Source organism: Stegostoma tigrinum, chromosome 2 (assembly GCF_030684315.1).
Source record: "Stegostoma tigrinum isolate sSteTig4 chromosome 2, sSteTig4.hap1, whole genome shotgun sequence".
Classification (NCBI taxonomy): domain Eukaryota; kingdom Metazoa; phylum Chordata; class Chondrichthyes; order Orectolobiformes; family Stegostomatidae; genus Stegostoma; species Stegostoma tigrinum.
The window spans coordinates 62,969,221-62,991,193 of record NC_081355.1 but is presented as its reverse complement, the minus strand read 5'-3'; the positions used below and the strand labels follow the sequence as shown (position 1 = coordinate 62,991,193).

Genomic DNA, 21,973 nt, shown 5'->3' with positions numbered 1-21,973 from the left:
CCTCCTAAATGTTTGGTTCTGTCTTAGGAAACTTGTGTACTCGAGTACCACACAAACTTAACAACGTTTTCAAAGATGTAATTTATTTTAAAAAAAGATTTAACAATCTCAACTTACCTTTTTGACAGCAAGTCATATTCTTGTAAAATTGTTAACAAATTTTCTACAATGGTGAGTTCACCTATCTTCACTCTGCACTCTGGGCTAAAAAAAAACTAAATGTTGTGAGCTTGTTCACTTCCAATCATTTGTTTAAAGATTTTTTTATAATATTTATTAAGTGACATACCTTTCAGCCAAGCTGGTAAGAGCAAGGAGAGCACCCAGTAGTACATTATTGTGCTTGGCTGCCAATAGCTTTACTAGGGTCTAAAGAAAAATATCCCAAGTTAACATACTTTACCGTATGTTTATCGTTTCTTCATACTTAACTAATAATTATTTTCATTTATACATTTGCCTGGCATTTGTAAAAACAATAGAAAGTCAGACAGCGTGCCTGAAAGACATCTCAAAGCCTTTGTACCTTCCACCTGTTTCAGGAGAGAGAGAGTTACAAATGATATAAAAAAAAATGCTTACATCTGTGCAAAGATTAGACCATGTGTTGTAAGGATTTAGAAATAGGAACCACAGGAAAAGGACACCACATCACCCTTTGAATCTTGTCTGCATTCAACAAAATGAGGGCTGTTATTCAATCTCAACTCCACTGTCTTGTCTCATTTCAAAATCCCTCAAATCACTCTGAGTCCAAAAACTAAGCATCTGTATCCCTTCGTGATAAAAAGTTTTGTAGATTCACAACCCTCAAATGTAGAAATTTCTCCTCAGCTTCATCATATATCGGAGTGCGGGGAATCAGAGGCCTGGAGTTCAGAGAAGGAGCAGTTGTATCAATACAGTGTGGAACTGGAGGAACACAGCAGGTCAGGCAGCATCAGAGGAGACGAAAGCTAACGTTTCGGGTTGGCACCCTTCATCCCACCCTCATGATCATTACAGCTGAAGAGATGTAATGAAAGCCCAAGATGATACGTTGTAGTGTCATTATCACAAAGGAGATGAAACCAAAGAAATGCAGAAGTAATTCCATGCAAGCCATCTAAGAATCGGTTCTAATCTGAAGAAGGCAAGAGAAGTGCTCTACTACTAAAATCGAACAATGAGATTAAGGACCACATCAGCCAGTGTAGAACTTGTAACAAATTCAAAGCTAAACTAGATAAGCACTGCTTATGAAACATGGGGCCTCGGATGGAGCATGGAAGAAGGGAGGCAAGCAAAGTGAATCATGGGCTTTCGCAGTAATTTTCAAATGCTCTCTGGCCACAGCTGAAGTGTCATACGACTGCAAGATGACTAACATTGTCCCATTATTTAAAAAGGGAGGCAAGGATATAAAGGAAATTAGGCTAGTCAGTATAACTTTGGCAATTGCAAGTTATTAGGAAGAATTCCAGGGCCAGATTATATTTGTATTTGGAGACGCACGGATTTATTAGGTATAGTAAACATGGATTTCTTAAGGGAAGATCATGCTTGACAAATCTGTCCAAATTTTTTGAGGAGGTAACCAGGAGTGTCAATGAGGGTTATATATTTGATTTGGTCTGCAAGGACTTTAGTAAGGCTTTTGATAAGGTCTCCCATGGAAGATTAGTCGAGAAAGTAAGAGCCTATTGGATCCAAGACAATATGGCATGCTGGATCCAAAATTAGCTGAGAGAATTAAAAGTGATGGGAAGTGGATAAGTCTGTGATTGTGAAGTCTGTTTCCAGTGGGGTTCTGCCCAGGGTCAATGCTGGTTGGCTTGCTGTTGGTGGTGTACATTTATGAATTGGACTTAAATGCAGGAATTATGATCAAGAAGTTTGCAGATGATGCATCAATGTAAGGGTCATAAATAGCGAGAAAGATAGTTGTAAACTGCAGGAGAATTTTAATGGTTATGTCAGGTAGACAGAGCAGTGGAAAATGAAATTCAACATGAAAGTTTGAGCTTGTGCACTTGGGAAGGACCAGTGAGGTGATGAATTACACTATGAATGGTAGGGGCCTGGAGAGGTGTGGAAGATCAAAGGGATTTTTGAAAGGTAGTAGGATATGTAGATAAAGCAATTAAGAAGGTAAATGGGATACCTGCCTTTAGTAACTGAGGCATAGACTACACAAACAATGAGGTTATGTTGGAACTGTATAAAAAATTGGTTAAACCAGTACCGGAGTATTGTATTCAGTTCAGGCTACCACATTATAGGAAGGATATGATTGTGCTAGAGATGATACAGTGCAGATTTATCTGGATAATGCCTGGGCTGGAGGGTCTGGGCTCTGAGCAAAAATTGGAAGGGCTAGGCTTGTTTTAGTTGGTACAGCAAAGCTTAGGAGGGGACTAAATAGAGGTGTATAAGATTATAAGGGGCATAGATAGGATGGATGGAAAGACAATCTTTTTCCATTTCTACGGAAGCCAATACCAGGAAGCACAGATTTAAGATGAGAGTTACAAAGCTACGAGGAGAGTTGAGGACATACTTTTTCACTCAGCGGGTGATGGGAGTATGAAATCACTGTATGAAAGAGCGGTTGAGTCAGAGCTGGATTTATGTAGTTGGATCCTTGTTGAAAGGTGCAGAGATGATTGATTGAATGGCCTCAAACTGTGCTGTAAACAATATGACTTCTCACTGCCACATATTTCCAAAGGTAGAAAAACTGCCACAAACAGAGAGAAGCAGCCATTTTATTAACTGACCACCAACTAACTAGCCAATTGGTAACCATTTTATGAACCTGTTGGCATTTTAATGTCATTGGTACTGTGCTCTGCCACATGGGGATTCCACCAGGCAGGCTTCCAGCCCTTCCCTGAAGGGCCATTCTTTTCTTAAGGTTCCAGTACGTACAAAATAGACATAAGCAGTAATGGCCACCCTCGTGGCTCCAACAAGGCTGCTGGGAGGTTCACTCTACTGATCACTGGGGACAGTCAACTTCATTTTAATGAAATAGGAACGGGGGAGACCATTCAACTCCTTGAGCCTGCTCCATCATTCAATAGGATTATAGTTCATCCGACATTCCTCACGTCCACTTTCCTGCCTTTTACCCATAACCTTTGAGTCCCTGACTGATCAAGAATCTATCTCAGCCTTAAATGTACAAAAGGACTATACCCCCAAAGCTCTTTATTGCACCAAGTTCCAAAGACTCACAAGCATCTGAGAGAAGAAATTCTATCTCATCTCAGTCTTAAATTGGCACCCCCTTAATTCTGAGACAATGCCCTCTGGTCCTAGACTCTCCTATAAGGTGAAACATCCTTTCAGCATTCAGCCTGTCAAGCCTGTTAAGAATCTTATATGATTCAATGGGATCATCCTTATTCTTCTAAACTCAGGTGAGTACGTCGCCAGCATGCTTAGTCTATGTTCATAAGAAAATCCCTCCACAGAGGATATCATCCTGGTGAACCTTCCCTGAACTGCCTTCAATGAAATGATATCTTTCCTTAAATTAGGAGTCCAAAACTGCTCACAAACTCCACATGTGGTCACACCAGTACCTTGTACACTTGTAATAAACTTCTGTACTTTTATACTCCAACCCCTTTGAAATAAGGCCAAATATTCCATTAGCCTTCCTGATTACCTATTGTACCTGTGCTCCAGTTGGCTCCGTCTCCCCCATCATATCTGTTCAGATGAGGCCACCTTTGACAAGGGAGCCTCCAAAACGTCCATCTTCTTCCTCAACAGAGGATTCACCAGCACTATTTTCAACAGGACCCCCAGCCAGGACTGATCCATTTCCCACACTTCCGCCCTCACCCCTTCTCTTCCCTCCCTCAACAGCGATTGAGTTCTCCTTGTCTTTACCTACCATTCCACCAGCATCCACATCCAGAAGATCATCAGATGCCATTTCTGCCACCTCCTGCGAGATGCCACCATCAGGCACATATTCCCCTCCCCTCCCTTGTCCACCTTTTGCAGGGACTGTTCCCTCTGGGACACCCTGGTCTACTCTTCCTTCATCCCCAACACTCCCCCACAGACCCACTGCACCTTCCCCTGAAACTGGCGAAGGTACAACACCTGAGATAATGGGAACTGCAGATGCTGGAGAATTCCAAGATAATAAAATGAGAGGCTGGATGAACACAGCAGGCCAAGCAGCATCTCAGGAGCACAAAAGCTGACGTTTCGGGCCTAGACCCTTCATCAGAGAGCTTTCAGAGAGGGGGATGGGGAGAGGGAGCTGGAATAAATAGGGAGAGAGGGGGAGGCGGACCGAAGATGGAGAGTAAAGAAGATAGGTGGAGAGAGTATAGATGGGGAGGTAGGGAGGGGATAGGTCAGTCCAGGGAAGACGGACAGGTCAAGGAGGTGGGATGAGGTTAGTAGGTAGCTGGGGGTGCGGCTTGGTGTGGGAGGAAGGGATGGGTGAGAGGAAGAACCGGTTAGGGAGGCAGAGACAGGTTGGACTGGTTTTGGGATGCAGTGGGTGGGGGGGGAAGAGCTGGGCTGGTTGTGTGGTGCAGTGGGGGGAGGGGACGAACTAGGCTGGCTTAGGGATGCAGTAGGGGAAGGGGAGATTTTGAAACTGGTGAAGTCCACATTGATACCATATGGCTGCAGGGTTCCCAGGCGGAATATGAGTTGCTGTTCCTGCAACCTTCGGGTGGCATCATTGTGGCAGTGCAGGAGACCCATGATGGACATGTCATCTAGAGAATGGGAGGGGGAGTGGAAATGGTTTGCGACTGGGAGGTGCAGTTGTTTGTTGCGAACTGAGCGGAGGTGTTCTGCAAAGCGGTCTCCAAGCCTCCGCTTGGTTTCCCCAATGTAGAGGAAGCCGCACCAGGTACAATGGATGCAGTATACCACATTGGCAGATGTGCAGGTGAACCTCTGCTTAATGTGGAATGTCATCTTGGGGCCTGCGATAGGGGTGAGGGAGGAGGTGTGGGGACAAGTGTAGCATTTCCTGCGGTTGCAGGGGAAGGTGCCGGGTGTGGTGGGGTTGGAGGGCAGTGTGGAGCGAACAAGGGAGTCACGGAGAGAGTGGTCTCTCCGGAAAGCAGACAGGGGAGGGGATGGAAAACTGTCTTGGGTGGTGGGGTCGGATTGTAAATGGCGGAAGTGTCGGAGGATGATGTGTTGTATCCGGAGGTTGGTAGGGTGGTGTGTGAGAACACACTCCCCTCCCTATTTTCGGCATATGAATCAACATTTTCCCAGCTACCATCAGTTCTGAGGAAGGATCACTGGACATGAAACGTTAACTCTGATTTTTTCTTTGCAGATGCTGCCAGACCTACTGAGCTTTTCCAGCAACTTCTGTTTTTGCTCCTGATTTACAGCATCTGCAGTTCTTTCGGGTTTCAATAATATCTGGCCCATCTCCAAATTTATGACAAGCCTTCTCGGGGCACCTCAACATGGAGGCGCCCTAACCCTCCAATTGTGCAAGTAGCTTTATGACATAACTTACTTTAATGGATTGGACAGTGCTCACCGTGATAGTCTCTTAACTGGCTACCAATTGTAATATCACAGCTTGCTCTCACAGTTGTCTTTGTGGATTCATTACTCACATTTGGTCCTGATATTGAGACCCAAAGCAAGACTGTAAAATCCTTGTTTACATTTCTACCTTTCCCAATTTTAACATAAAGTCAAAGATTTGAAACTGTCTTTTTCTCCCCATCAATGCTGTGAGCATTTCTGCCATTTTCTGTTTTTATTTCAGATTTCCAATATCCACACTGTTTTACTTCTGCGTTAATTGGGCGGATGTTGAGCGGATATTTCCCTCGCCCAGACAGTCTAAAATTGTTTCAGAATTTTCAGGGTTTACTTTTAATTAAATAAGCTGCATAGATTCGGAAAAAAGTGTATATACGGAAAAAAGTGCAGACATAGCACGCACCCACCCAAACTAATTTAAAGCAAGACCTCTGCGGAAATAATCTATGCAAACACTTTGTCAAACAACATATAAACCATGCGGAATATAAACCCAGTTTAAGTGAGGTCCTTGAATCATGTCCTTATACTAAAATAAAAACTAATATTCTTTAGCCTGCTGTTTTTGACTGGCAATGCCCACTTTTTGGGCATAAAATTCAATGGCTTAGCCCCAGAATAGAAATATATTTGCTCAGAGAATTGTGAATATTTGGAATTCTCAGTTGTGGATACTCAGCTGATGATTATATTCAATACTGAGATTGTTAGTTTACTTGAGCATAAGGGAAATCGAGGAATATGAGGATAAACTACGTAGGTGGAGTTGATGTTGCTGAATGACAGCATAGTCCCAATGGACTGTATACTCCTGCGCCTATTTCTGTTGTTCCTACAGCAGGCCTTGCACGTGATAAAATTTAGTTATAACTTCAACTGCACCATGAAATGCAATTCCATGAGTGATGAGTAAAAGTTTTGCAGGTACAGCCCTTCAGACATGCCTACATATCTCTGCATGAGTATTATATTGTGGGAGTAGTGTTGGACAGAAGTTGAATGTCTCAAGTGTAGCTGGCATTTCTCTATTGATTTATTCCTTTCTTTTGTCAAAAGGCAAAGATAAGGTAATGCACAGTAGAAAACTTCCTGTGTAACTGTGGCAGTAGTAGTTGGCAAGGCAGCAGTAGTTACAATAGTTACAAAAATCCTTTGTCAACAGGGGGAAAAGATGAAAGAAACACAAGGCATTATTCAGCAATAACCTCACAATGTTGCTACCCAACTGTGCTTTCCCATAAATTTATTTGCACGCACAGTACACTGTACAGCAACACTGAATTTTCAGTTTCAGCTAGGCAAATAAAATATACAAAAAAGGAGAAATTATGACAAAATTCTATTAATTATATAATTATATGTGTGTGTGTGTGTGTATATAAATAATATACATTAAATTACATGCATCTGGTATAAACTTAATGCAGCTTACTGTATCATCAGGCCTAATCAAAGAATGCAAAATGGAGTGGGTTCCAGCATAATAGATTTCCATCAAATTTGCCATTGAATTTTATGCCCAAAAAGTGGGTATAGATGAGTTTTGGTGGGCATATGTCTGCATGTACACTGTTTAATGAAACTATTCATGAAGTTTATTTAATTTAAAATTTAGCTTGGAAATTCTGAAGTAGTAGACTAATTTAAATTAATTTAACTAGTGACAATTTAAAAGATAATGATCCATTATTTGCATTTCATTGATGATTATAGAATAAACACATTATGAGATTATAATTTTGTGTAACATGTTGGTACAAATTACCATGAATATTGCTTAGGCCTGTGAGCAACTGAATAAGTTTGCAGGTACCACGGAGATCTCATACCTTGTGGGCTCCACATGCAATTACCCATTCTCTTTGTTCTACAACAGCTGCTAGCTTTTGAAAAATATCTGAAAAGAAATTCAAATTAAATCACATCTCACTAATGTCAAAATAATTGCACTGGAATCACAATGCAATACAATCAAATACTGCATTGAAACTGCCCATTCAAACAATGAGCAAACAATTTCCATAGACACTGGCCTCTGTTTGATTCAAACTGGGAACTTAACTCGTAAGTATTTTCCAAGTTCAATTTTAGAATTCAAGTCAGATTCAGATGTAGAACTAATAATCTTTAAACAAGTTTAAATAGCCAAATTAAAAAATCTGTCTAATACTGGCAGTTAACTATCAACTCCTAAAATCCCTTACGTAAATGAGGTACTGATTTTTGTAGCTAAAAACTGCAGCTCCACATAAAAAAGGAATTTTATAACAGTTCAGTAAATAAAAGAGCACAGTCAGTGTGAATGGAGATTTCCCCCGAGTGAGATTCAGGCCGAGTGAGTATATCTGAAATGTTGGATCAAAGTGAGAATTCAATGTATGAGGGAAATAGGTGCATTCAGTTTCTTGAGTGAGAAGTAAGTGGGAGAGGATAAAGAGTGCACATCAGGAGGCCTACTGCACAAAAAAACAGCACTGCAGTTACACCACGAACCACAACATAGTGCAAGCACAGAGAAAGTAGTTGACTGGTGAACAATTCTAGTCTTTAAAGTAAAATTACGCTATTCAGTTTGTGTTAGATTTCTAGCATTTTATTCACTCTCTTTTCTTAAAACTAGCATAAGTTTGACACAGGTATAAAACAACTCATTACAGTAAAATGTAATGAGCAGGGATTCTAGCGTAATTAATTAAATAGAATATGATAGCGATGTCAGGGTGGGTGATGTGCTGTTGCAGCATGTGGAAGCTAGCAAATACATCTGTAATAAGGAGGCATTTACACTCCTCAGATTAGGTCATTCAAAGTTGTGATATGGTTGGGGATAGAAGAGTGCAACTGGGGATAAGGCAGGTCTGGAGACCAGAGGTTGTGTTAGAATTCAGGACTTCAAAGCATGGCTCAAAGATTTCTGTTGAAAGAACAGGTTTCAGTTCATGGAGGCACTAGCTCCTACAATTGTCCAAACTAACAATGTTCTTGCAAGCTGTGTGAATGAGAGTGGGACAATGGAGAAAATGAGCAAAGTGACCATGAATCTGTGACGAATGGGAGCCATTGAACTAAGGCAATGAAATAAGAATCTAGTAGTTACCGGGGATGGTATAATTAGAGGGAGGAATAGACACTGTGCCCGACAGCCATAAGACTGAATCCTTAAGGCTGTGTTGCATGCTTGTTGCAAGGGTCAAGGGCAACTCCTCAGGGCTGCAGGAGAACTTATTAGGAGGTGAGGGGTACCAATATTGGTATCAATGCCATTGACAGGACCGGAAAGGAGGTTCTGCTGAAAGAATTTGAATGTATAGGAGCTAAATTAAAAAGCAGAAACTCCAAAGTAATAATGCTGGGATTATTACCCATGCCATGTGCAAACCGGTATATTGTAAGTAGAATCAAGGAGCTCAATGCATGGCTCAAAATTTAGTGTGGGTGGAATAGGTTTCAATTCATGGGGCACTGGCATCAGTATTGGAGTAGAAGGGAGGTGTTTTGGTGAGACAGTTTTCACTGGAACCTGGAAAAATGAATAACTGGGGCTGTAAAGATGGCTTTAAAATAAATGGATTGGGGATTTGGGAGAGTGGTCATGAAGGCTTACAAAACAAAAGGATATAGCTGTATTGCAGGACAATTATTAAAGTAATGATGCCCAGATTGGGACAGGAAAAGACAAAGTGCACAATATAGAAAAACAGTGGCAAATAGGGTTAAAGGGGGAAAACATAATAAAAAGATAAAATACAGGCTCTTTACTCATAAGAATGCAGTATTCAGAACAAAATAAATGAATTAATGACACAAATGGAGGTTAATTGATATGATCTGACAGCCATTATGGTGATGTGGTTACATGAGATCAAAGTTGGCAACTAAATATTCAAGGGTATGTGACTTTTCAAAAGGACAGGCAAGAAGGAAACAGTGGTGGGATAGCTTTGTGAGTGCAAACTGGAATCGGTACAACAACAAAAGATGATCTCGGATCAGAAGATGTTCAATTCATAAGGCTGGAGATAAGAAATATCAAGGGTTGGCAGAGACTGGCGGGAGTCGTCAATAGGCCTTCAAACTGTAGCAAAACTAGAACAGTGAACAAACTGGGAGATAATGAGGGGATATAAAAATCTAGTACATTTATCATGGGTGACTTTAATCTTCACGTAGACTGGGAAATTCACATTTGCAGAGGTAGACATGCAGAGTAATTCACAGCATACTGGGATAGTTTCCTTGAAGAGTATGTTATATTTTTATCTGGTAGATTCAACCAGGATGTGGCTATTTTGGATTGGGTAATGTTTACTCAGATAAGCTTATTAAATGATCTCAGAGTCAAAGATCCCTGGAAGAAATAGTGACTATAATCTAGTAGAATATAGTATTCAGGTTGAAATTGAAAAATTTGGCTCAGAAAGAACTGTGCAAAGCTTAAAAAAGAGTAATTAAAGAGGAATGAGGGCAGACATGGCCAGATTAGACTGGGACAGCACAATGGTTTGCACTGCTACCTCACAGTGTCAGGGATCCATGGTCAATTCCTCAGGTGGCTGTTGTGGAATTTGTGTGAGTTTCCTTTGGGAGTGTTGGTTTTCTCCTACAGTCTAAAGATATGCAGATTAGGCGGATTGGTCATGCTAAATTGCCCATAGTGTCCAGGGATACAGAGGCTAGGTGGATTAGCTATGAGAAATGCAGCGTTACAGGGACAGGATGATCTTTGGAGTGTCGGTGTGGACTCGATAAGCAAAATGGCCTGTTTCCTCACTGTAGGATTCTATCCTTAAAAAAAGAGTTCAGCAGATGACAAATAATGGCAGACATTTAAGAAAATAGTTCATGATTCACAACAAAGATATATGCAAGTGAAGAAGAAGGATTTCTAAAAAGAGAATAAACCAACAAAGACTAACCCAGGAAATTAGGGACAGTAGCAAATTGAAAGAAAATACGTACAATGTGCCAATATTAGTGGTAAAGGAGATGATTTGGGAAAGTTTTAAAGACTAACAAAAGATGACAAAAAATGATAAAGACGTAAAATAAACTTTGAGAGTAAAGTAGCAAGTAGGGGCGGCACAGTGGCTCAGTGGTTATCACTGCTGCCTCACAGCGCCAGAGACCTGGGTTCGAATCCAGCCTCAGGCAACTGTGTTGAGTTTGCATATTCTCCCCTCGGGTTCCCACCTAATGTTCTGGCTTTCTCCCACAGTTTAGAGATGTGCATGTTAGGTGGTTTGGCTATGTTAAATTGCCCATAGTGTCAAGGGTGGGAAATTCAAAGATAAGGTAGGGGGTAGGGTGGGATGGTTATGGGGGAATGTGGACTCCATGGGCTGAATGGTCTGCTTCTACACTGTAGTGATTCTTCTATTCTAAGTAATATCAAAACAGCATGTGAGAGTTTCTTTAAACATGGGAAAATGAAGAGAGAGGGCAAAGTGAACATATACCTCTTAGAGAGTAAGGCTGGGCAAATAACAATGGTAAACCAGGGAATGGTAAGGGAGATGAATAATTACTTTGCATCGGAAGAATATACTAACAGTTTCTGAAAAATATTAAATAATCAAGGGGAAAAAAGGAAAGAGGAAAAAAAATACTATACCTATCACTAACAAAAAAAGTAGTAGGGAAAGCAATGGGGATAAAGATGATGAGTCCCATGGACCTTGTATGATACATCCTAGAATCTCAAAGGAAGTAGCTGCAGAAATAATGGATGCATTGGCAGTGATCTTTCAAGAATCCTTGGAATTCTGGAAAAGTATTAAAGAATTGCAAAACTGCCAACGTAACATTTTCATTCCAAAAAGGAAGGAGACAAAGAAAACTGCAGGGCAACTAAAGGCCAGTAGCTTCACATCTGTCATCTGGAAAATGTTAGTCTATTATAAATGATGTAACAATAGAATATTTACATTACATAGTTGAGCAGTTTCAGCATGGCTTCATGAAGGAGAAATCATACATGACAAATTTATAAGGATTCTTTGAGGAGATAACAAACATAATAGCTAAAGGAAACACAAGACAAAATATATTTGGATTTTCAAAAGATGCTCAACAAACCTGCACACTAGACTACTTTATCAGATGACAGCTAATGTGGTTGTGGTTGTATATTAGTATGGATAGAAACTGGCCACTATTAGAAGACAGACAATTGGGATAGGGGCATTTTCAGAATGGCTATCTGTAACAAGTGGAATGCCAGAGGGATTAGTGCTGCAGCCACAATTGTTCACCATATATATATTAATGGTTTGGATGAAGACAGCGAATATACTACCGCCAATTTTGAAGCTGACCAAAAAGTAGAGGGGAGGCAAGTCGTGAGAATGAAACAAAGAGTCTGCAGAGGAATAGAGACAGGTTAAGTAGTTGAGCAAAAAATTGGCAGATGGAACATAATGTGGCAAAAAGTGAGTTCATATATTTTTTGCAGGAAGATTAAAGGAGCTGAATATTATATAAATTGGGAAAGGCTATGCAAGGAAAATCAGAAATTAAGAATCAAATGACAAAATGGCAATGTGAGTAGTAATCTTGGGGTTACGTCACAAGTCATGTGGTAACTGGCATGGGGATAACCAGATCCCTTTTCTCCCCTTATTGTCAGTCCTGAACATGGATTACAAATAAAAAGATTTGATTTTTGGGGGAATGTAGTGAGGTGGGGTGGAAATCAGTATAATTGTACAAAGTTTTTGAAAATTTCTTTCATCAGGTTATGACTTGAACATTTGCAAATGAAAATTTTCAAGAGGTAATGCAATATTACTCAAGAATTCTTGATTTTAGCAAGTGTGGAACTTACTGAATGTGATTTGCGCAATATTTGATAAATCAATATGCATAATTTGTATACAAATATGCATCATTTCTCAAAAGTCATGTGGCTTGAAAGCTTTTAACTCTATATTTACTTTCTCACTACATAACTCACACTGTTAGGAAAAATACCAGGTGGTGAACAGTGCATTTTCAGAGACAACATGCTCTGGTGTGCAAATGAGAATTTTGCTTTCTTCTATATTTAAGTAAAGTACAAACCCTATTTTCAAAAGCATAAAGCACAGGCACAATGAAAAACAATGTTTCGTGAGTTGACTCTAAATGGTCCATTTTGGTAATTGCTTAATCACTAAAACTGCTATGCAGAGTTAGATATTTAAAGTTAAAAATCTCTAAAAGTCAAACCTATATTAAGAAACAAAGTACTTCAACTGAGTCTAATAAAGAGTCAGTGGATGGTTTAGCCTGAACTCTGAAGAAGTATGGTACAACTAATATTTCAAGAATAAATATTGAAACTGTCCTGCGATCTGAAGATTTATTGACAAAACTTCTAATCTCTGGAAATTGGTACAGATTATATTTTGCAAAAGATGGATGGAATCTTCTCAGCCCCTGAATAAATAGGCATTGTGATGAAGTTTGGGAGAATAATATGAGAATGGCAGTGAGCGGTTTCTACTATCAACAGCAAAAAAGTCAGAATTTGCAACCAAGTGTTGAGCAGTGGGACAAAATTCTGGTTAGTGAATAGTGACAGGTCTATTTGCATCCTCCTAATTATGCAATCCTGCCTTATTTTTCTGCAGTCTCTCCATCTTCCACCTACCACATAGAAACTAAACGGCAACAATTCGAGACGTGTAAGTTTGAGTGGTAACCTGTTGGTTTCAGCTCACTGTTTGCTCCTCCAGATCTTCATCAATCATTAGCATCACAGGCTGTGTGATACAGTGACTGCATGCACCTGCCATCCAGCAGGACCTTCAAGTCACAATTGGCAAAGTAGGTGCTAATTATTCTCTGGCCTCCATGTCAAGGGTAAATAAGGCAAAACATGCAAGGCACCTGCCAGCTACCAGCACTTGACCATGATAGTGGCCAGTTATTCTGCCTATGGTGGGTAAGAGAATACAATTAGTGAGCCACCATGGTGGTGTGTTGCATTGGTAATGAGGCAAATTCAGAAGATAGCATGAGTTAACATATTAGGGTTCACAAAGAGAAACCCTCTACGCAATTCACCAAAAATGGCACAGCCACTTTTTGATAAGATTCAGCACTTCCCTCCTGCTTGCTTTAGCTTATAGTTCATATTTTTACCTAAATGCCACAAAGTAGGCAATAAACCACACTTAAAAATATGTCCCCAAATGCAAACATAAATTGTGTAGCATAAGTAGGACTAATAAATAAAAGTAACAAAATAAAGTTTTGCAATTATCATGAACCCTGCATGACAAACCAGCCATTCATCCAACTGAGCTAGCAGCTGATGTATTCACTGGATGGTCATACAAAGAGTATGAATGTCCAGTTGATGTGTTTTGGTGTTGAATGAACAATGATGATCAGCTCGAACATAATTCATAGTTTGTGGCTAGTGTCACACATAGACCCAAGCAGGTTGAGGTGACAGGTCACTTTCCGTGAGGCCACTGCTGAATTTGGTTGAGTTTTTGACCATTTTATCCAGAATCAACATATAAATTACCGGTTTTATTGAATGCATTTTCCAATCTTGCCAATGGGTGGGTTATGAATTTACAAATCTAAGTTCTGCACCTCAATATTTCTTCTACATCCAGCAATACTGGCAAATAGGGCCTCAGTTTAGCATCTGTAGCACTCCATTAGCTCTGCATTCAAGGAACAGCCTAGGTCATTGCTCAACCCCTGTAGCAGTGTCTGAACTTTGAAAGTTCTGACTTAGAGCTAAGATTTTACGTAAATAAGCTGCCCTGATAGATCAAAGAACATAGAACATTACAGCACAGTACAGGTCCTTCGGCCCTCGATGTTGTGCCGACCTGTCGTACCAATCTGAAGCCCATCTAACCTATACTATTCCATGTACATCCATATGCTCATCCAATGATGACTTAAATGTACCTAAAGTTGGCGAATCTACAACCATTGCAGGCAAAGCGTTCCATCCCCTTACTACTCTCTGAGTAAAGAAACTACCTCTGACATCTGTCCTATATCTAAATTTAAAAAGAGAAGGAAATGTTTCACCAGTAAGTTTCATTGTTTGCTTGTAGCAAATGGTTTTGAACTTACTTGTCACAGTGACCAATCTGTCAACCACAAACTGTTGTCCTCCATATCCGAGATATCCATTTGCCACTGTTTCCATATACTACACAGAAAGAAAAATATACAATTATATTAAATATTTAAATAACTATTAATTGAATTGATTTGAAGTTAAACGTTATTAAATATAAAGATGTACCTGCGCCAAGCTTTCAACTCCTCCAAGTTCACTGAAAATTTTCTTAAATATAAAAGAACACAAAAATGTGAATGTTCATCAATTATCGTAAGAGATGAAGCTCTTGGCTGAAACAAGTCCCAGTGTCAAAATTCTGAATACATATACAAAACATTATAGTTGATACTAAAAATCAGAAGACTGATTTGGACGGTTTTTTCAATGTCAGGTTGCCTTTGATTAGGGCTCTAATCCCTGAGTAGAGGCAAGGTCTCTTTTATGGCCTGAGAGGCAAGCCGGAAAGCAAATGAGAGGGAATGCTGCTTTAACCGTCTAGCCATTGCAAGAGAAATTTCATGAATAATGGAGGCCACAATATTTTGCTTTCATCAAGCAGTTCAAGGTATTGTATCATGACAGCATTGTCACTGACTTCAGCAGAAGAAAACTGGTTGCTTGCCAAAGCTACTCATATGATCGCTACCTTCCAAAACAATCTGATGGGTAAGATCAGCTATGACAGATCAACATTGGAAACCTCTGAGAAATGTAGTTCGGTCAAACAGGATTGTATTCTGGCATCAATACTCTTTCACATATTATTCATTTTGCCACTGTCATATGACCAGTTCGTTCATTGTCGACCCTACAAGGATACAAAGCTTTGCACATTTGAAACAGGAGTATGAGTAGATATCTTGTTCCTCAATCTGCTTTAACATGTGGTGAAGGCATGGTTGTTCTGATTGTGCCCTTTACTTTTTTTTAACTACTGTACCTTTTGAATTCCTTGTTAGTCAAGAATTCATCCAATCAGCCTTAAAAACTTTAAATGAAAGGCAAGAGAATTCCACAGACTAATGACCCCTAGAGAGAAAAATAATTCTCATCTCCATCACAGATGTATGAATGTTTATTTTATACTATGTTTCTTACTTCTAGTCTCTCCCACAAAGGGAATCATCCTTTCATCACCATGTCAAGTCGCCTTTAGATATTATATGTTCCAAAAGGTCGTGATGATGATATTCCAGAACATTGTTATGTTGCAATCAATCAGCATTATAATGTGCTGTTGGAGATTTTTAATAGATTTACATTCCCAGGCTCCAAAATTATCAGCGATTTGTCAACTAATGCTGAAATCAACACACATTACAGAAAATGCAGTTGTGATGTCTAAACTGAGTAAGAGTGTCTAGAATAAAAGCAACATGATGGAGAACAGCAAATTGAATTCGCCAAATATGCATCCTCTGCACATTAACAGAAATGAGACTTGATAAATATATGCCATAAAGGTTGAGCAATTCCTGTTTCTTGTATATCCTCCGCATTTCTTAGCAGGACAAGATGGCCAATTTAGAGATTTTAGAATCAGCTGATTATATCTGCATATGCTAACTGTAAAGCCAATGCCATCTATGATGCCTTGTCCATATTCACCAAATGGATGATAACTGTATACCCAAAGACCTTTGTATAGTGATTGGGCCACTGGGGTTACAACCTTTTGCGTGGCCATACAGTCACTATGAGGACACCTGTAAGAAAAAGAAGATATTTAAGGGGATCCAGTGGTGTATGTAGTAGTGACGCTGGACTAGAAATCAGAGAACACAGGTTTGAATAAAAATATACAATTAAAAAGAGAGTCTCTCAGTTCAATGGGAATTAGGAATTGGCAATAAATGCTGATCCAACCACCAATGTCCATATCCCATGAATGAATAAAGTAAGGTGATAGACACAACTGGAGATTATTATTAACAGTCAGGACTTCTGGAGGGTGACTACATTTAGCTGGATGAGAAAATAGCTTAGAGAATACAGAAACCACCAAACTCTGCAGCTTCTCAGTTAATGCCTACAAATGCTCTATATGTGGCAAACATTGCCTTCCCAGAGTACAGGTACTGAATCACATCAGGTGATGCTTAACACACAGTTAGTCACAAGGGAGCATATAATAATAATACTAGTAGTGGATGACCTGTTGTGTGAAGTGCATTTAAAAGCAATTGGAACTTGACTGAGCAAGGCCTACAGTTTGTAAAAGAAAGAAGGCTTGAAGTTGTTTTGACTCTGTAACAAAATACGGTAGGTTAAAAATAAAGCTCAAGTAGATGATGAATAGATGCATCAAACTTTTAGTTCCTGTCCTCATCCACTCTGTCTTAATAACATGCTACAACCCTCTGAGAATTCTGTTTCCTTTTTAACCATTCAATCCCTCTTTGCTTTGCCCTGCAATTGGTAACTAGTTCACAATTTTCTAATTCCTAAGCTCTGCAGCATTCTTTTTAAACTTTTCTGCTCCTCTTTTCTTCTTAAAACTCATATTTGTGTCCAAGTTTTGTAGTTAGTTCACCTAACATCTCCTCTCTTGGATCTCCATCAATTTTTCAGAGTATTTGTTTATGAAGTGACGTAACTTGTTTTGCTATGACATCTTTGAGTTAATTTTAGGCACATTAACCTAATACGCATCTAAGCTGAAGAACGTCAAATCAATCAGCCCAAGTTTACTTTTCTATTTGTTTACATGGTGCTAAGAAACAGCAAGGGGTAGCAACCAATGGTGGAAGTTTGTTCAGAGGCAACCAAACTGTAGTGGTAAGATTAGTGCAGTATAAAGAGAATTTTTTTGTATTTGATTTAATTTTTATTCTCACAGGTACCAAGATACAGTAAACAGTATTGTTTTGTGTACTAGCCGTACAAATCATAGGGATGTAAGTAATATGTGTAACACAGTAATAAGGTTGACTTTAGTTTATACTGAGTGGGTTAGCCAAATCAGCAGAAACACTGTAGAGTTAGAATTCCTGAAGTATGTACGAGATAGGTTTCTGTAGCAGTATGTTAATGAGCCAATGAGGGAATTAGGCTATTTTCAAATTAGTGTGGTGTGAAAAAAAAATAACTTGGAAACTGGCATTGATTGTTTCAATTTAGGAACTGAACACAAGTAAAATTAGTGAACAGTCTACTCTTTTTCCTATGAAAAAGGAAATATGATTTCAGTTAAAATATCTTGAGGTTTTCTTCAAAGGTGCAACATAGTAGTTATGACTGAAAGGTTTCCCATATATGCATATTTTTTCAATTTCACATTTTGCAATCTGAATTTGTTATGTCTACCTTTAACTGGGCAGAAGAGAAGAGCAGCAGCAAATAGCCCATCATGCTTGTTCTACCGTTCAATAAGATCATGGCTGATCGTCTACCTCAACATCACTTTCCAACACTAGTTCTAATAATGTCATTAATCTTCAGAATTATGTTGATTTTCTGCCTTGAACATGTTCAATGATTGAGCTACAACAGCCCTCTGGGATGAAAAATTCTGCCTTTGCATGAAAAAATCCTCCCCATCTCAATCTTAAATGGCCTAAGCCTAATTCAGAGATTATGATCCCTGAATTACAGTGGCTCAGTGGTTAGCGCTGCTGCCTCACAGCACCAGGGACCCGGGTTTGATTTCACCCTCGGGCGACTGTTAGTGTGGACTTTGCACATTCTCTCCTTGTCTACGTAGGTTCCCTCCGGGTGCACTGATTTCCTCCCACATCCAAAGATGTTCAGGTTAGGTGGACTGGCCATGCTAAATTGCACATAGTGCCAAGGGATGTGCAGGCTAAGTGGGTTAGCCATGAGGACTGCAGGGTTACAGTAGGTCTGGATGGCATGGTCTTTGGAGGGTCAGTCTGCACTTGATGGGCCAAATGGCCTGCTTCCACAGTGAAGGGATTCTATTCTATGAATCATCAGCCAAGGGAAGCATCTACATCCATCACGTTACACCCTGTGAGTATTATGTAAATTTCAGTCAGGTCCCTGGTCATTCTTGAAAATGCAAAACGACATGCTACAAAACAAGAGAATACTTACACAGTCTCCCCAACCTCTTCTCAAAAATCATTCCTACCATCTCAGGGATTAATCCGGTAAGCCTCCATGGCATTCCTCCTATAGTAAGTGTATCCCTCCTTATTTAAAACACACACCAGGTCTTTTTATCACGAAGCCTGCTGTTAATGGGCAATTTTTGTCTTAGTTAATCAATTCCTCTCCACATATCCCACGAAGCATTTAAATTCCTTATAAATGTGCATCCATTTCTCAGTTCCCTTTCTTAATCTGTTTCTTGGTCCTCTGTTACATTCTAAACTGTACCCAATCCTCAGGGTTATGACCTTCTCAGGTTTTATTATATGCCACCTGCCTTGATCTAATGGAATCTTTAACTTGTGTTGTTAACAACGGTGGTTTACTTTTCCCTTTGTGTGTTCGTGGGGCCTTCAAAACATATATATCTTTTTAGACTTTTCCTTTCTTCAGTTTTAAGACTTTAGCTTCAGAACTAAGTATGAGAGATTCAAACTTGATGCAAAATTGAATCATCTTATGGTCACTATTTCCCAAATTTACAGCAAGTTTATTAGCACCATTCAAACTGATTCTAAATCTTGATCGTTTTATTAAGATTTTTATTAATGTAGTGATCAATTTATTTATTAAGACCATTTATTAAGAATGTGACCTTACCTCCTTTCTCTTTTTGCCTATTCCTCCTAAATGCCAAATATCCTTGGATATTCACTTCCCAGCCTTGGTCAACCTGTAGTCATGTCTCTGTAATGGCAATTAAAATCCTACCCATTTACCTCAATTTGTGTGTTCAAAACATCAACATTTCTGTGAATGATATATGCATTCAAATAAGGTGACTTTAAGTCTGATTTTTTAACATTATTCTATTTTCTGAACCTATTTGATGCCTGTCTAAGCTTTACCTATATTCTGTTTTTGCCTTCTACTTTTCTACTTCCTTTACAGGTTTTCCTTCCCTCAAATCTGTGCTTCCCTTCTCCATCAACATACTTCAAACTCTCCCAACAAAACAGCATTCAACAATACTGCCTGTGAGGTTTTAGTCCCCATCTGCTCAGGTGAAACACATCCATCTTGAACAGGTCTTACCTGCCCTAGATGTGATCCTAATGCCCGAGAAGCCACATCTTCAATCAATCGTTTCTCTATTTCTATGCTCATTAGCGCGCAGAACTGGATGTAGTCCTGAGATTACTACTGTGGATAATCTACTTTCAATTTCTTTCCCAATTTCCTGACCTCATTTGCCAGCCTACTTAAGTCATTGGTACTGACACAGACTGTAAACTTTGGCTGTTCGCTCTCTCTTCCATGACATCCTTGACCCTGGTAGTGAGGCAGCATACCATACTGGAGCCTTGCCTACTACCACAGAAACATCTGTCTGATCCCCTAACTAAAGAGTTGGGCAACTGTTGTTCTTTCCTTCTTCTTCCTCCCCTCCTGTACAGCTGTGTCCAACAGGGAAAGCTGATTTGTGAATGGGGCCACAAAGAATGCCTGCAGTACCTGTCTAGTTCTCTTGGAAGGCCTAACAGTCACTCATTCCCTTTCTGCCTGACGTGCAAGCAACATAGCTTTCAGATATGAAATGTCAACCTTGCAGGTGTGCTCCAACACTGTTCAAGTTTCAATATCCAGAGCTCACATTTCTGCAGATGGTGATACTTGTTGCCTATATGCTTGTCTAGATCACTGGTGATGTCCATGACACCCCACACATATACATTCCAAGCGATTAAGCTGCCCAGTTTTGCCTTACTTGTACTTCAATTTTGTTAAAATTATTTTACTTTGGTCTATTTATATTAACTTTATATTACTTGTGTTAACTTAATAAACCTTAAAACTACTGTTAAACCATGAGCACAGATAAATCTTGTGCATACTTCACACATATTGCTAATTGCAATATACCTTACATAAAGCATCTCTTCCTCCATATAATTGAATGTGATCTTAATGAACAACTCACTTGGTCTACATTTCACTTGAGAGGAGTGTCCTGACAATGTATGTTTTACCAACCATGTAGTTTGAAAAACCTACCTTTTACAGATATTTTTAGTCACCCTGTTCAGAGGTATTCTGCCACAGATCTGGAACTGATGGGACTTGAACCTGGGCCCACTGGTTCAGAGGTAGGTACATTATCACAGCACCACAAGGTCCCAACCTAGCTTTTACATAAAGCCTGTGATGACTCACCAGCTAGTTTAGCTTCTTGAATTGTTTACTAAATGACAGATAAATGCCACTCCAGGTAATCCCTGTTTAACAAGAGAACCTAACTAATAGCTGTACATCAGAACCTAATTGTTAATCTATATTTAACACGAAAAAGACTTATCAGAATTTACCATATGAACCAAACTCAGCACACATTCACTCCACGTTTCAATCAAGTTTAGTGCCTTGACCACATGTTGCTTACTGACTAAGAAGGTCAACAACATTACTGCCCCAATAATCTCAATGATGTGGCTGGTAATATTTTGAAATGGGTCACTTTTGATTTTGTATTGGAACTGATTTAACATGACTATTCTTATCAGTTCTATAACCATAGTATGGAAAAGGCAAGGCAGTTTGGAAAAATATTGTTGATCCCATCAGAGATTGACTAGGGAATCAATATTGACGAATCATTTTCGAGGAAGATATCTGGTTGTGGTCATTTGGTGCTGTGCAGTTACTTGAATCAATGCACATAAAGCTGGGACTAGAGCATATGAACATATCTTCACTATCTATTCCTACAGCAACTGGCATGTTCCACCAGTTTTTCAAAGCAAAAAATTCTTCCTTGTGATTTTGGCATCATACTTGCATAGCCAGCACCTGTAGCTCATCTTAATTTGTCTTGAGAAAGTATTGGTGAACCATCACCTTAAATTTCCACAGGCTGTTATGTAGTGGATGAATATATGAATGACATGCTATATCATATTGGGTGACATGGTGGCACTGCTGCCTCACAGCACCAGGGACCTGGGTTCAATTCCAGCCTTGGGCAACTGTCTGTGTGGAGTTTGCACATTCTCCCTGTGTCTGTGTGGGTTTTCCCCAGGCACTCCAGTTTCCTCCCACACCCAAGGATGTGCAGGGTAGATGGATTGGCCATGCTAAATTGCCCACAGTGTTCAGGGAGGTGTAAATCAGGTGGGATGCTCTGGGATTCAGCATGGACTTGTTGGGCCAAGGGGCCTGGTCCCACACTGTAGGGATTCTATGCTAGGTAATTTCAAAGGACAATTTGTGTTACCCTCATTGCTGTGGGTCTGGACATGTACATAGGTCAAG

The 21,973-nt window shown here is 39.7% G+C and overlaps 1 protein-coding gene across 2 annotated transcripts in view; it reads right to left on the bottom strand.

Moving 5' to 3' along the window:
• nek10 (NIMA-related kinase 10) overlaps positions 1-21,973 on the bottom strand; it is a 239,310-nt gene that overhangs the window by 144,689 nt on the left and 72,648 nt on the right. For both annotated transcript variants that reach the window (XM_048523358.2, XM_048523368.2), the window contains exons 7-11: positions 14,795-14,836; positions 14,620-14,698; positions 7,365-7,432; positions 290-369; positions 118-204 (exon numbers count right to left, since the gene is read on the bottom strand). In XM_048523358.2, the coding sequence (XP_048379315.1) occupies positions 118-204; positions 290-369; positions 7,365-7,432; positions 14,620-14,698; positions 14,795-14,836 (356 nt within the window). The remainder of the gene's footprint in view (positions 1-117; positions 205-289; positions 370-7,364; positions 7,433-14,619; positions 14,699-14,794; positions 14,837-21,973) is intronic.